The sequence below is a fragment of the Fringilla coelebs genome (assembly GCF_963513975.1).
Source record: "Fringilla coelebs genome assembly, chromosome: 6".
NCBI lineage: Eukaryota > Metazoa > Chordata > Aves > Passeriformes > Fringillidae > Fringilla > Fringilla coelebs.
Genome location: NC_140034.1, coordinates 20,414,949 through 20,430,101, shown reverse-complemented (window position 1 = coordinate 20,430,101; position 15,153 = coordinate 20,414,949). Strand labels below are relative to the sequence as shown.

Genomic DNA, 15,153 nt, shown 5'->3' with positions numbered 1-15,153 from the left:
TCTAAATCTTTCTTTTTAAAAACAGTATACATATTAGCAAGCTATCAAGGTTAAAAAAATCCTACCATCCCAATTTTATATGTTCATTTCCAAAAGTCACAAAGTATCTGAATTGTAGTAAAAAACTCTTAGTACTAACAGCTACTGAATCTTAACTTTCCTTTTTTCTTCTGGCTGAGCTGATTTACTCTTAAATAACAAATATGAGGCATCATACCTTGTGTACCTCCATTTTTTGATACTGTAAAATGGTTGACTGTCAGTTGCACTGAGCTCAGAGCAGTACTCTGAACACCACTCATGATGAGTATCTGATTTTATTTGTCCAAGAGAAGTGCCCAGCTCTTCAGTCTTGACACAAGGAATGCTTTTTGAGAAAAACAACAGACTGAAGTGGGTCTCAGTGACTCTGAGAGAAGTGGAAAGATGTATGAAATTACACATTACTGAACTTTGAAAGAACTCAAGAGAATCATAGCAGAGGACTCTATGTACTTTAGATCTGATACTTGCTTTGCAAACACGTTCTGCTCGCAGGAAGATACCACTCTTTCATGCACTCCTGGTTTTAGTGGTCCAAGAAGAGACCACTGAGCAGAGGCTTCAATCCTCAATTACTTTGTTTCCAAATGCTGGACCATCTTCCATATTATGTTAGTACTATGTCAAACTGTTATGTGGCCCAGGCCCTAGGCCTGCTCCATTTCCCTTGCAGTCTATCATTCAAGCTGCCTGATCAAATGAAGTCATCTCTTTTCTGTATGTAGTCCCTTAACTTCTAATTTATGTTGTCCTTTATACCATTCAAAATATTCCTTTTCCTCTTCTGAATTCAAGACCTCTGATTTATCAGAATATACAGCACGTACAACTTCAATTTCACAGTGAAAATGTGGATATGCTGTTTCATCTTAACATTTATTTAAATTTTCATGTAGTTTAAACAAAAAAATTGACATCCCGTTTCAACTGATATAAAGAAAAAAAAAATCACTTCTACGAAGTTAGCCAGTGTAAAGACTTACTTATTTTACAAAATAAGAAGGTAGGAACATGTTACAAAATAATAATTAAACCAATCAATGTCAATAGTGCAAAGAATAAATTGCAAGTATGAAAGAGAGAGACAGGGAAGGAGGGTAGGACGGATGGGAGGATGGATGGCTGAATGTGTGAGGGGTGGCTGGCTGACTGAACAAAACAGGAACATTAGGAAGAGCTCTGCATGTTATAACACAAAATTTTGTATCTTACACATGTCATGATGTAGATTTAACTTTAGTGGCAGAAGAGGATAAGTACTTCATTAAGTGATCTCTGTGTGCTGTAAATTCTTGTGCTGGTCAGTTCCAGAGATTAATACAGCACACGAGCTGCTATGAGTCACTGAAAGAAATTTTTCACCAACTGGAACGAAGGTGACCTATCAAGGACTTGATTAGTGCACTGAAGGGCCAAGGAAATGACTGAGAATTTTATGCAAGCAAAAGAGCAAGCTGAACTTCATATGCCTTTTCCACTTGCTTTCATGCTCTTTTGCATGCAATTGCTGTCTGTCCTGGGAGGTGACTGTTCGAGAGGGAGTTTTAGCAGCTACTAAATAATGTGAACAGGTGTTGGACATCCTATCAAGTAACTGTCAGCCAGCAACCCACCAGAGAAGGAAGATTATTTCTGCAGTGTTTATAATGATACTGCTATATCTGACTCCTTCACAGGATGACTAAATTTAAATCTAAATAAAAGAACAAAAATGACACCAGTCAGTTTTAGTATTTCTCAGGTGAATTCACCCATTTTCCTTTTCTAGCAGAGTGTCCATAGTTAATAAATGTAAGAGACATTAACTAAAATAACTTCAGCTGCCTGGAGATATTGTTTATCTTTATTCCTTGTGATCAAAGACACTTCATGTTTCTAGGCAAAATTCCATACAATACCTCAAGTCTTACCACAGTACAAATATTAAAACCCTAATGAGAAATAGAAAGAGGACTGAAAGTGGGAATCACTTCAGGGAGTAAAGGTATGCTTACCTTGAAGGCACATTTCCTGCATGGAGTGCTTGAGTACTACAAAGCTTTCAAATATACCAAAGGACAGTGATTACATCTTTCTCAAGAGAAGCAGTAATCTGAAACTTGTCAGAGAGATTCTTGTGTGTGATTAAAAAAAAAAAAAAATCAAATCCCTACTACAGGCACTTCTTGTATCTAAATAACTTCTGCTACTTTCAAACTCACAAACTTCTGAGATCCCTTTCCCTTCACTCCAGTCAACAGTCTGTTCAAATTACTACTATACTCACATGGGTGAAGAGTATATGTACATAAAGTACATATATGACAGTGTGTAACACTGAAAAATTGGCACTATTTAATCAATAAAAAACAGTGGAGACCTCAGTAAGGGCACTTAGGATCCCAGTGTTCAAATTCTCAATACTTGTAATGGTGCTGGACTGAAAAAAATAATTCAGTTGAGACACCCGGTGACATCAACAATAGACTTCTTAAAGATTTTGGTTATTAGCACTCTTTCGAAAAATCAAACTACTTAGTCTAGTCCTTAGGAAATAAGGAAATAAGATCTTTTGAGATTCTGGCTGGGGAATTTATGTTTAACTCTTGAAAATTCAGTGGCAGGTACATCTAAAAGTCTCTCCAGAGGTAAGAATGGCTTAAAATAGCTTTCACGTAAACCACAACACTTATCCAGTTTTGCCTGCATAATTTCATGATGACTGGAAGAAATACTTCTGTGTACAACTACACAAGAAAGATGAGTCAGGTTTTTCATTCATTGATTCTGAATTTTAAAAAAAATCAGAAATGAAGTTGTACAGAAATTAAATAAATCCATAAAGCTCCAGAAAGTTTATCTTTCAGTTACTGGAACACAGAATATTCTGTGGCACAAGTATGATAGCGGCTGAATAGTTTAACAATTCAACATATGATGATTCAATTCAACAATTCAACAGGTGATGGAAAATTATATTCCTTTTATTTTCTCCCCTCTTAAGGTGTACAGCATAACTTTGCTAACTTGTATTACTTATTTGTGTTTCCATGAGCTGAGAGGCAAAAAAATCAGACACTGAGCCTGCAGGTCAGAGTAGAAAATCTCCATTTCTTTCACAAAACATTCTCACATTTCCTCAGTGACATCTCAGCACTGCTTCAGTTTAGTTTATTTTTTTTTTTATTTCTTGATGGTGGGATTTCAGAAACTGTACATTAGGAGCTGCACTGAAAAGCAGTAAGACAACCCAGAAATTCTTTGACTGCCTTTGAACAGGAGTTAATTTTGTAGAGGAGTTGCCATGCAACTTATCACAGCCAGCCTGTGCCAGAGCTGAGGATCAGTCACAAATTCAGCCCTGTGCTCCCAAGTATTTCACAACCTATACAAGTTATCATTAATAATATCTGAAATTTTAATCCATTGATCTCAAAATTCTGAATAAAAGTTAATAGCATTCTTCTATTTACAGAGAGATGTTGCAAATGCTGAGGATTAACTGGTGTGCTCCAAGGAGCATCCTGGGCCCAGAAGGGCTACCTGCAGTGGAGAGTTACAGGCTTGTCAGTAAGTCCTAGAAGGATTGAGACATTACATATTTACAGAGATGTACCTGTCTAAGTATGTGGTACTAGGGTGATGCAGGCTTGAAATGTAGATGCATATAAAAAAGGCATGTAAAAGTTCCCTACAATTTATTTTAAATTCTACCACTACCAGTTTCAGACTCAATGAAATTAATTTCATTATTTATTTGTGATTTTAACATTGTAGCAATTTTTATAGGAGTCACAGTGAAAGTGGTAAATCAAGAGTGTATTAATTTTTTATATTAAATGTAAAATGAAATTTATAAAAAAGTTTTCATTTTAATTCATTATGATTTTAAATTACATTGCCAAAGTTTTCCAAATGTGTATTTTATAGTCAGTAGTAACCTTTCAAAAGATAAATGATTTAATAAATTACTTACTTTACATTTAACATTACGAAACAAAATATTACACAAGTCATAGAAACAACTAAAAATGGGTACTTTTAACACTGTTTTCTCTGAAAAAATATGTGTGAATGAGTGATTTATATCTTATGCATTTTTGTTTAGAAAGAGGTTTTAAGACTTGCTATTACTTCCAGGTAAGTGGGGATAAAAAATCTCCATGATAGAAGCTTGTTATTTTTGGAAAGAGATTTTGGGGCCCAGTTAATGGGAGTATTATAAAAATACAAGTTACTTATATTGTAGGTTCAAGATAGAACATGAAAGTAATATTGTGCTGGACAGACTTCCAAGGATTTTCAGGAAAACAAACAACATTTTCTGGTAAAGTACTTGTGTTCTGACATTTTCAATAACCACCCATTTTACCCATCCAAGTAAACATACAAAAAAACCCCAAACCCAAAACTAAACCCCCATGTTTTCCCTTAAATATCTTTCTAGGCAGGAATGATCTAATCTTAGCAAAGTCCCTCTGGTACCTCCACTATTGTGATACACATTCCCTATTACTAGCAGCCATGACCATGTTCAGTCAAGATACCAGAACGGCTCAGACTACAAAGTAAAAGTTTTAAGAAATTGCAGAGGCTTTCTTGTAACTTGTGCAAACCCCGTGAAAATGTGCACAGTGACATGTCCCTCAAGGGATGAGACAGCAAGGGCTGAACAGAGGGACAGCTCTGTGATCAGCTGTCCTGTCTGTAGTTCATCTACTTCAACACAGAGAGCATTCTCTTTGTTTAAGATGCAGAGTGTGTTGAGTCTTCAGAATGATCTTCAGGGTTTTCACTCTGTGGACCATTGCAGAAAAGAGATTTTATATAATTTTTCACTTGATCCTCCCTGAATTTTATTTGGCAGTTCAGAAGGAAGCAATTCAGTCAAAGGCCAAACCAAAAGGCATTGAAAAGAAAATGCTTAATGTGGGAGAGCAAGATTGTGAGATAAAGGCTGTTTTCTGGTGTGGCTGAGACGGTTGCCAGACCATACTTGAGTGCAGAACCTAAATGGTGAAAAGGCAGAAAAGGCAGGCTTGACTGTACAACTGTACTTGTTTCATCAAAAGCCTGCGGATCCCCTCCAAACAAACCCTGACCACATTCTTCTCAAAGTATGGATCATCAGAAAGAGAAAAAATTATACTCTTCAGAGCATTATTTTAAAAGTAGTAGTCCCTAATTTTTTAAAAGAAAAATACCCAACCCCTGCAAGTCATTTCTTCCACATCTGTTAATTTGACCACCCTTCTTGGGACTTGCAGACTGATCTTCCTTTACTGTGTAGCACATTCATTGACATCTGCAGTACTTTCTGCCTTCAGATCCTCATTCAAGCTTTTTTTCTGCTCTATTTCAACCTGGCAGAAAAAAAAGAGGAAGAAAATTTGTAATGAGAAAGGAAAACAAAAGATTCACAAATCTTCCTTGGTGGTGGTTCTTGTGTTCAGGCAAAGAAACTCTTGGTGACCTGAGAGGGCTGAGTGGAAAAATAGACTGAGGGTCAGGGAAAATTGGATTTTATTTACTATAAGGATTTTCAGTCTAATCTAAACAGGTCTACAATTCAGCAGTGTGGTGAAATAATTTCCAGAAGAGATAATGTCATGCAGAGAACTCACATGACTTTATATTCATTACCATTCCCAGTTGTGCTCTGGATACAAGCTCAGAAATGTGCAGACAATAAGTGGCTTCCTACGTGATAGCAGAAAATCAGCCTTAATTAAAAATTCTGAGAAGACTGATGTATAAAGCAGAGAGATTTTTTAAATGATCTTGAGTTTGAAGGGTCCCATAAGGATCATCAAATCCAGCTCCCTGCTTCTTGAAGCAGTGCCTAACACTACCCCAAATCTCAGCACACTCCCTGCTGTCCTGAGGCTCAGAGGTGCTTTGGCCTACAGATACCAATTTGGATTGGGACAGGGCCAAGGGGATCTCTGTTTGGGTTCTGAATTTCCACATCTCCAAACACTTGGGAATAATCCAATAATTTAATTCTTAAAAGGGATACTTTAGATCAAATATCATCTCCAGGGAATTTAAGAAACTACTAAAAATATAATTACAATTACTAGTAAAAATATTTGCCATGAGAATATTTTCAGAATCTCTTTATCATTGCTCTCAAAGAAGGCAAGGTAGGATGCCAAATTCTCTGCTGAGTATTCAGCTAACATGCAAATTTACTGAGATAATTTGGCAGGTATATACATAGTGCACTTTCCTATCTGCTCCTCTCCTTGGGGCAGACAGAAGAAAGAAGTATTTAAGCAGAGGAATACTGCAATTCTTTTGTCTGCAGCAGGACTCCCACGGTAGCATTCCCACTAGGGACGAGCAGCAAAACTCCCTGTTCAAACTCTCCCTATCAGCTAATCTCCAGGAGTTGGCTGTGTGCACACTCTTCCACAGGCAACTGCAAGCAAATTTATTCCATCTTTGCTGAGATAATCCACTGCTTATTTGCCATGAATCAATAGCTGCACATGGGTAGCTACTGCACACAGCCTGGCATGAGCCAAATTCCCACCTCTATTGTCCACGGTATTTCATTTGTCTGCCCATACTTTTCAAGACAATGAAACATGCAAAGTAACCATGGTGATTAGCACTGCTCAGCTTTACCTTGTAACTGTAGTGTGCTGAATAGTTGACCCACTTCCTGACATCGGTCTTGTCCTCGACAGAGATGGACCGAACAGTGGCTTTGGATGCAGAAGTGGTGGGCATGTCAAATTCCACATCTACATAGCGGACAAAACTGGAAGGCACTTCCCGGTCAGAGCCAAGCTCTAGGTGACAGAAAAAGCAGTGAGGATGGCCAGAAGCTGGAAAAAGAGAGTAAACAGTCATGAGAGTTGTGTCAGATGAATCAAAACGTGACGTCTAGGAGAAAGCAGCATCACAAAGCTTCAGGAAACTGAGAATCTCCCTCGGTGAATTAGTTCATAGCAAGTGTCTTACCTGCTTCAATGTGGCTGAAGTTACCAAAGGAATTTAACAAAATGCAAAAAGGATTGCTAATCACTCTAGTTTGCTTTTAGTGGGTGAAAATATAGGAAGTAAATCAAGCACAGTAGGGTGAAAGTATTTGTCCTCTTGATTCCCTCAGTGTCTTTCACATGCTAAGTACGTTGTGGCACATCCTTCTGAAATGCTGTGAAACAACAGTAAGGAAAGAAGGAATGTGGAAATATTTGATGTGTATTTGAAATTGTTATCCCCCTTTTAACAGAAGAAAATGTACTGGATAAGGTTAAATAACTTTCTCGTGTTCAAAAGGCAAATTTGTCCAAAACTTCAGAATAACCATTTATTCCTCACTGGAACCCATGGCAAGGTGCCTAGTCATTAAGGATGGCAAGGAGAGGATGTAATGTTTAGCTCTGCCATATGTAAATAACCCTTATTCTTCTTTCTTCTTTGTTTTCCTGGAAAGCAGTGATGTTTAAAAATTAAAGCAGGGACTTCTAGTCAAACTAAGTTGGCTTTTTCTCTAACTGCTGCCAACTCCTTAAGCTCTTGAGCAAGTAATTTAATGTCTCTGCCTCAGTTTCTCTACTTGCAAAATGAGGATGAAAGCCTTCACAGCCACACAGAACTTTCTGATTGAAAGGATCCCATTATCTATGTATGTGTAAATGAACGGAATCTTTGCCAGCCTTTATTATAGGCTCTAGGGTTCCTGAACACTTGTTCACTAAAAAAGTTCTTCTCTATGCAGGTCAGCAAGGTGTACAGGACAGCGACAAGGAAGGAGGAAGGCAGAAAAATGTAAAGAGAACTGGGTGGAGAAAGCCCACAAGCTCCCACTGGGAAAAGCTGGAATGCACCTGCTTAGCCCAAAGTCAGCCTTCTTAAACTGAAGCCTGAAAAGCAAGATGTAGGATTGTGAAGTATGACTTGTCTGAATAGAATGAAATTAGGCAGTCTTTAGAGGGCTTAGGCATTGCAACATCCCACTTGACTTCTGAAATAGAACTGGAAAAAAAAATTCTGCTCGGTGTAAGTCTGGGTAAGAACTTCATCTAGAGTCAGCCTCATATTTCAAAACAGTTGAGGCCAAGTTCCCTCACCACTGGAAGGTTTGTAAAATAATGTGTGTGCAGCAAATCCAGTGAGAGGCTGTGCAGTTCAGCAGAGACCAAGAATATGCAGCACCATAGCTGGAGACAAGTTATGGATGAATGGGTGCAGTTATCAAGCAGATATGGAAGCTCAAGTTCTTGCAAGCATTAAAAATACATCTGCTTTTTATCAGGATTAATTATCTCAAGCAGAGTACTGACTAATTTGCCCTGGTTCTAGAGCAAGCCAGGATCTCTGACAGCCCTTCCTGGTTTTTTACACATGGACATTCTTTTTCTGGATCAAGAGCTGTGGTACACAGAAGGCCTTCCTGGTGGTCCTGCCCACCACAGGAGAGCAGCAGCCCCAGGAGCTCTCAGGGAGATCACCATGGCCTCCAGCATTGCAGTGCTTTTGCTTCTGGCCAGTTCTTGAGTGTGGCTGTGGTGAGCACAGCCACGGTGGCAGCACAGTTCAGGATCTGACATGGGGTCCCTGGCTGACACAGAACTGCTCTCTGGCATTGCTTTATGAAGATGCCTAAAACTGGCTCCAAAAATCTGTGTTCAGCACTCAGTACTGGCAACCAACCCCCAGTCTCAGGCTCCCCCATCCTTTCACATCTCTTTCCTCATACTGCACCACTTTCAGCACACTCCTCATTGTAATCCTTCCTGCTCATCTGCTTTGATATGCTTTTCCTCTCTAGTTTGCTGTGGGTTGCTCCCTCCTCCAGACTGGAGAATGCCAGCAGCCCAAGAGGAGTGGCTCTGTTCCCTGGTGCAGCCCACATCCACAGCTGCAGAATGTTCAGCTTGTGCTACAACACTCCTGAGCTGGCACGTGCTCAGCTGCTTTTGGAGTGGATGTGTGTGAAGGTATCACTGGGAAGTCTTCAACTGGGCTTGAGTACACTGCAGGCCAGGTGCTTTGGAGAGCTGAGCTTTTCAACTATTCATAATTTCAACTGGACTCTTGCTAACACCCATCCCTCCCCAGTTGCATAAAAATTCTTGAAGTTATTAATTTAAACCAATTCAGTGTGGTAGATGACAAGGTGAACAGATTAAGAAAGCAATTCCTCCACCTAAGCTACTGCAAAATTACCTAGCCCATGAATAGTAGTGAATGAATACTGTCCTGGGCATGAGGCTCACAAGGCACCACCTCTATAGACTGTTCAACAGGCTCATTTAGAGCTCTTTCTCTAATGAATAGGTACTCTTCTTAGTAAAATCAGGAGGAATCAACACACTGCTTTTGGTTGGCACCTCTTGTTTTCTTGAGCTACTACCAGTTTGTTCTGACAATCAAGGATCTGATAATTAATATATATGCAAGTGTAACTGTGATTGGAGAGAATCTGTTCCAAATGACACTCCAAATGTCCCAACATGTTTGGATTAAAAGATATAATCTACTTCAGAAACTATTCCAGGCAGCATGCCTGGGATCCACAGACAAGCTAGAGAAAGTTCAAATCCAGATCCAAGGCTCTGCCTAGATGTTACATCCCTGCTTCACAGAAAGAGCATTTTCCCATGATCAAAGACTCTTTGGATGTTTTCCTAGTATTCTACTGGTGGATTAAAAAAAAAAAAGAACATGTGAAGCCCAGCCAGCAGCAACTGGAGCTGTAAATAGCCTGCAAATAGACATTCTTCATCAACTCTTTTGTTCGTATTAATTTTAAATATGTCATGGGCAATAAAGTTTACCAAGCTGTAAAAATGGACAAATATTTGCTATTTGGATTTCAGCAATGTGCTCAGTAGAATCCAGTCCCAATTTTTTTCCTTAGGTCAAATCATAGTCAGAGTATGCACTGTCCTTCACTTGTCACATGCTTTTCAATGTTCAGTCATAAGCAGATACTTTGGCTACAAAATAATACAGACAGTGCTGATAACACTGTCTCCTAGAGTGAGAGTGCAAAGGGCCCCATCCCATTAGAAAGCACAGAAAGAAAAAAAAATTAGATAAGAGTGCAAAGCTGCTGAAATAATTCTTAACAGTCTGGGAGCTTAGGATGCTACAACCCTCATAAAAGCAGAGAGTTATGGCAGGGACACACTCTCGGTGGGGACGGCAGGTTTGGGAGTCTTGCTCCTCACCTTTACACAGAGACTGCACCAGTCCACATTCAGGGAATGGAGTGAAGCACAAGAGGTTCAGCTGGCTATCTGGAGATCTCTGGAGTTCTGGGATTGTGTTTGCAAGGGCCTGTGTGTCAGAGCACACACTGTGGATGAACAGAAAGTCCCAAAATGTGTGCCTACCTACATACTCCTGTGAGCATGTCTGGCAGACAGGCACATGTGCTGGAGTACACATGCAATGCATATGCCCCAAGTGGTGTGGACCTGTTGTGTGGCCTCTGCAGGCAGGTGGAGCTGCAGGCTGTGGCCACCTGCAGCACTTCCCTCGGTTCCAATGTGATGCCCTGCTCTGGAGTCCCAGGCATCAAAGCAGTTCATTACCAGGCTAGATATTTATGGAAGACCCAGAGTGCTCTTAGGGGTAACAGGTATCACAGTAAGAGAGCATAAAGCATGAGTCAATGGACTCACAGTTCTGTGTTTAGCGCTTGAGAACTGCATCATTTATGCAAATACATGAAATTGGGTTATTATATGACTTGTGGGTGGGGCTGGATACAGCCAAATGTGCACGAGGCTGGTAGTTAGATCCCACATGACTATCACTTGGACAAAAGCATATGTTGTCCATCAGGCAAATCTAAGAGGGAGTGGGAATGAATGCTCCTGAGTACCACTTAATATACCTCTTTGTTTGCCATATACTTTGAGAAAGGAGAACCATGGGATGAAGTACCACCAATAAACACAAATAGTCCCTGAAGGGCAAGGTCAGATTTAAACTACTTGGCCTGCCCTGTCATCACTTTGGGATTCCCTCCCTCTCACATACCTCATGTGTCTTGGCCAAGACAGTGCTTCCAAGGCTCTTCCTTTCCCTGAAATAACATCTGATCTGACCGGAGGGGTGAGGACACTCTCTTCCTCTCAGGATGTAAACAAATACCAAGTGCCCTGCGTTTTGCATGATGACACTGATGGATAGATGCTCTGTGGCAGGGGTCCAACAGCAGCAACAAATCTGTAATGTATTTCCTTCCCCCTGTCACAGTGTATATACAATAAAGAGTCACAATGGGAAAGAAGGAAACAAGAGGCACAGATCAGTATCTCCCTCAGAGCAGCAATGAGTAAGGCAGCATCACCTTGCAGGAGGCAGTAGAGACAGGGGTTTTGCCTCTTCTCCTGATTTGCTACCGGCATGTTCTGTGATTGTGTTAAAAGTCTGAGGGCTTTCATTTCCTCAGCTGTGATGTCTGTATGGTACACTGAGATCTTTGGAGAGAAGATACCACAGAAGGCCCAATTTCACAGCGTCTCATTCCCAGAGCCTGTGCAGATGGCATATTGAGATTTTCTTCATAAGCATGTTATTGCTCATAAACAGCCTGGGGTGAATTTTTCATTGCTGTATTTCTCTCAAGTTTCCAAGCTCTGTCTTCTTCCACCTCAATCTACAGCAAACCTGGAGCCTTCGCTTTTGTCAGTGATATCCCTCCAAATTTGTAGTCCGTGGTGTAAACTAGTGTCCTTGGGCTGAAACGTGACCCAAAAGATTAGGACACTTGGATCACTGTTTTGCTCACACTACAACTCAAACTCAGGAAAAACATAGAGAGTGCCAAATCTGGTACCACAATGAACTTTCCTTCAGGGAACACTGAAACCCTCCCACTGCCCAGATGCATTAGTACAGTGTTAATACTGAAAAGTCCATCTAGCCTGTAAAATTCTAGATCAGATAGGTCAAGAAGTAGAATTCACTACAACTAAGAATAAACCTGAGTTGTCCAGCTTTATTGTGCACCATAGATGACAGGCAGCAAATAGAATAACTAGCAGAAATGGCCAAAGGGAACAGTAGCTTGCCTACATCATTTTCATGTTTAATTATGACCATGTTACTAGAAATATAAAGAGTTGGGATAGAAATACAAAGTGAATTTTGTGTTGGTATTCTCTTTTCAGGTTTAAGCTGTAATTCCCTGTCTGCACTGATCACAGAAATATAGACACAAAATGGTGTTTGGAAATGTCTATTATTTTTTTTTTAATGGTTGAGCAATGTCGTCTGTTCTCTTAGAATCCCCATTTCAGATAATTCAGAGGCATTAACTGTGGCATATGCATTGAAATATGTAGCACAGGCCCAGTATGCTTGGAAAAGGTATCACATGTGCTGGAGCTACAGGAATAAATCTGATCCTGTCATTCAGTCCCATAGCATAGAATCTTGCTTTTGCAAGTTACATGAAAAAGCCTTGCCTCCAATCACAGTACTGAGCACACAGATGTTTGATGCCTAGGTTTCATAATCAGAGAATCACAGAACCATTTATTGGAAAATATCTTTTGGATTATCAAGTCCAACCATTAACCTAGCACGAATCTAGTCTACCACTAAACCATCTCCCTAAGTACTACCTCTTTTAAATACCTCCAAGAAGAGACAGAACACTAATTTTTGCCATCTAGAAAACCTAAAACTGTTTTTATCATTAGCTGTATTTGTAGTATATGTAAAACTATTACAATGAAGGGTCAGACAAATACTTCATGCAACTAACTTATGCCCTTTAGTATACTACAGAGGATGATTTATCTCTCACCCTTTAAACTCAGTATTTCTTACCTTTCAAAATACATAACTTGTTTTATTTTATTCCTGCAGAGATGGTTTATGCCACTCACCTGAGTTTTTGTCAGGCAGTCGGTTTATCCTCCATACAATGGAATTAAAGGCATGTTCGTATTTGGCAGTTCCCAAAGTTACTCTCATTACTGGCTCAGAACCAGACAGACTGGTTGATCCAAAAGTGGCTCCCTTGTTCACCTTGGCTTTCAAAGATTTCTCCCCCAGGACACTCTCCCTGCGGAAGTTCTTCACCCACTCACTTGGCACAGGGTAGCGGATCATCACGTTTTCACAAGGGACCTGAGTTAAAGGGTCATGGTTGGAAGAGAACCCCGTGGACATCATCAGCCAGCTCTGCACCTCCACCTCAGCACCATTGATGCTGGCAGCTGTCCTCAGAGTAAAAGGCAAAGTTTTCTCAGCAAAGACAGTCCTGAATCTCATCAGTTCAAAACGACAGGCATCCAAGGGGTTGAACAGGATAATACGGGAGTTATTAAACACATCCTCATCCACACATGAATGGAAGCGGCAGCTGTATAATTTAATCCACTTAGTGGTAGTAGTGGGCATAATATCCTGCCTTGCAACTATTTCATTCCCTTTGATCAGGATATCATTAAGGCCCAGTCTGCATTCTGCCAGGCCAGAAAGGAAGCTGAGAACATAGATATGAGTCAGCACACTGTGCTGGAGAATCACACTATCTCCCGTGGCCAAGATGCCATGAAACTCATCCCTGACATCCACAGTGATTTCTTCTTCTTGATAATTCAGTCCCACTGTGCTCAGATCTGTTGATGAAGCTGGCAGGTTCATCAGTGTGTCTTGCACAGCAGTGATGAAGCTAAGGAAGTCTTCATAATCTGTAGTCCCAAGCTTGATAATTTGCTCTCTCTCCGCAGTGTGTGCAATGGCTGGTTTAGGCTGATACTTCTTTTTCTCCTTGTATGTTGTGCGATCCAACCGCACACTGTGTATCCTTCCATTCTCATCGTAGTTCTGCAGCTTGCGCTCTGAAATCTCATGATTGATTTCAAGTTTGAGCTCCCGAAAAGGCTTCTCTAGTCCCTTCTCATAAAAAAGCTGTATACATCCACTGTTAGTCAGCTTAACGTATATTGGTCCCCAGTGCCTCGATGACATAATGTTCTTCTTCTCTGGGATCCTCAGCATCATTGGCCATCCATCCTTCGGCTGCGCTGGTGCCAGGTTAAATAAAGCTGCATCCAGGTCATATGGCATCATGGGGTCATCATCAGGCAAGGTAGGACTGCTCACACCATCTGGGTCTCCAATCTGGAGCTGTTTGAGCTGCTCTACAGCATCTGTGTGTGTTACAGTTTTGTTTGCCTCATGGAAACTGACGGTATCAGGCTCTTGATGGAGAATAATGAGAGAGTCTCTTTGGCTTTTGCCTGGAGCACTGGAGACAGAAGAGCTTTTGGAACGCCTCTCTTGCTCCTCAAAGAATGAGCTGAATGGATTGATGGGCGAGGGTTGGACATCTCGAAGAGATTCATCCAGAAAGGGATTAGTAGCACTCCACGGTGTTGTTTCAACAGAAGGCAGCTTGGTTAAAGAAGAGAGATCTAGTTTTTGAATTTTGGAGAGGTCTCCCAATGTACTTTTAGGACGTTCTCTTTTCTTTAAAGACGTAGTGAGATTAAAGTTAACATCTGGAGCCTGTGTTTCTGCAGGTGGGGTATCTGTTTTCAAGGGAGAAAGGCTCTGTGGTGCAAAACTGACTTCATTGTCATCAAAAGTCACCCAGCTGGGAAAGCGAACTGTGGTTGGGGTAGATGAATGGCCATTCATGGAGGTGTTGTTCAGCTGCCAGTTGACAGCCTCCATATCTATCTCTTCATCTTCCTGGAGAGACGAGGAGTTGTCTTTAAAAAAAGAGGGGAGGGGAGGAAATTTCAGCTAATTATTCTGGAATTACCTAGTTCACTCCTTAAAAAAACCCTCAGAGTCTGCACACTCAAGGAAGGCCTATTCATATGTTGGGCAAGAATAAGATATCAAAAGACTTGGCTAAAATGCTGAGGAGTCTGACAAGAATTAATTAAAAGATACACAGTTGAACACAGAAAAGAAATCCAGAAAGACATATTAAAGGAATGACAGCAATGATTGTACTGATCTCATCCCAACATAATGACCTAAAGGAGAAACCACAAGTCATGGTGATTTTTTAAAACTTCCCTCTCTAAACTTTCAGGATGCATTTCTCTACAGTTATCTTCTGTTATTTGCCTGGAATGTTCCCTCAGTCTTGTTACAATTTTCCTCCCTTTTCTGTCCCTACACCCTTTGCTC

At 40.5% G+C, this 15,153-nt stretch overlaps 1 protein-coding gene across 3 annotated transcripts in view; it reads right to left on the bottom strand.

Annotated features, from left to right (window-relative positions):
- Nucleotides 1-905: 905 nt before the first annotated feature.
- STON2 (stonin 2) overlaps nt 906-15,153 on the bottom strand; it is a 71,006-nt gene continuing 56,758 nt past the window's right edge. For all 3 annotated transcript variants that reach the window (XM_084208140.1, XM_084208141.1, XM_084208142.1), the window contains exons 5-7: nt 12,888-14,723; nt 6,655-6,857; nt 906-5,384 (exon numbers count right to left, since the gene is read on the bottom strand). In XM_084208140.1, the coding sequence (XP_084064266.1) occupies nt 5,301-5,384; nt 6,655-6,857; nt 12,888-14,723 (2,123 nt within the window). In that variant the 3' untranslated portion in view covers nt 906-5,300. The remainder of the gene's footprint in view (nt 5,385-6,654; nt 6,858-12,887; nt 14,724-15,153) is intronic.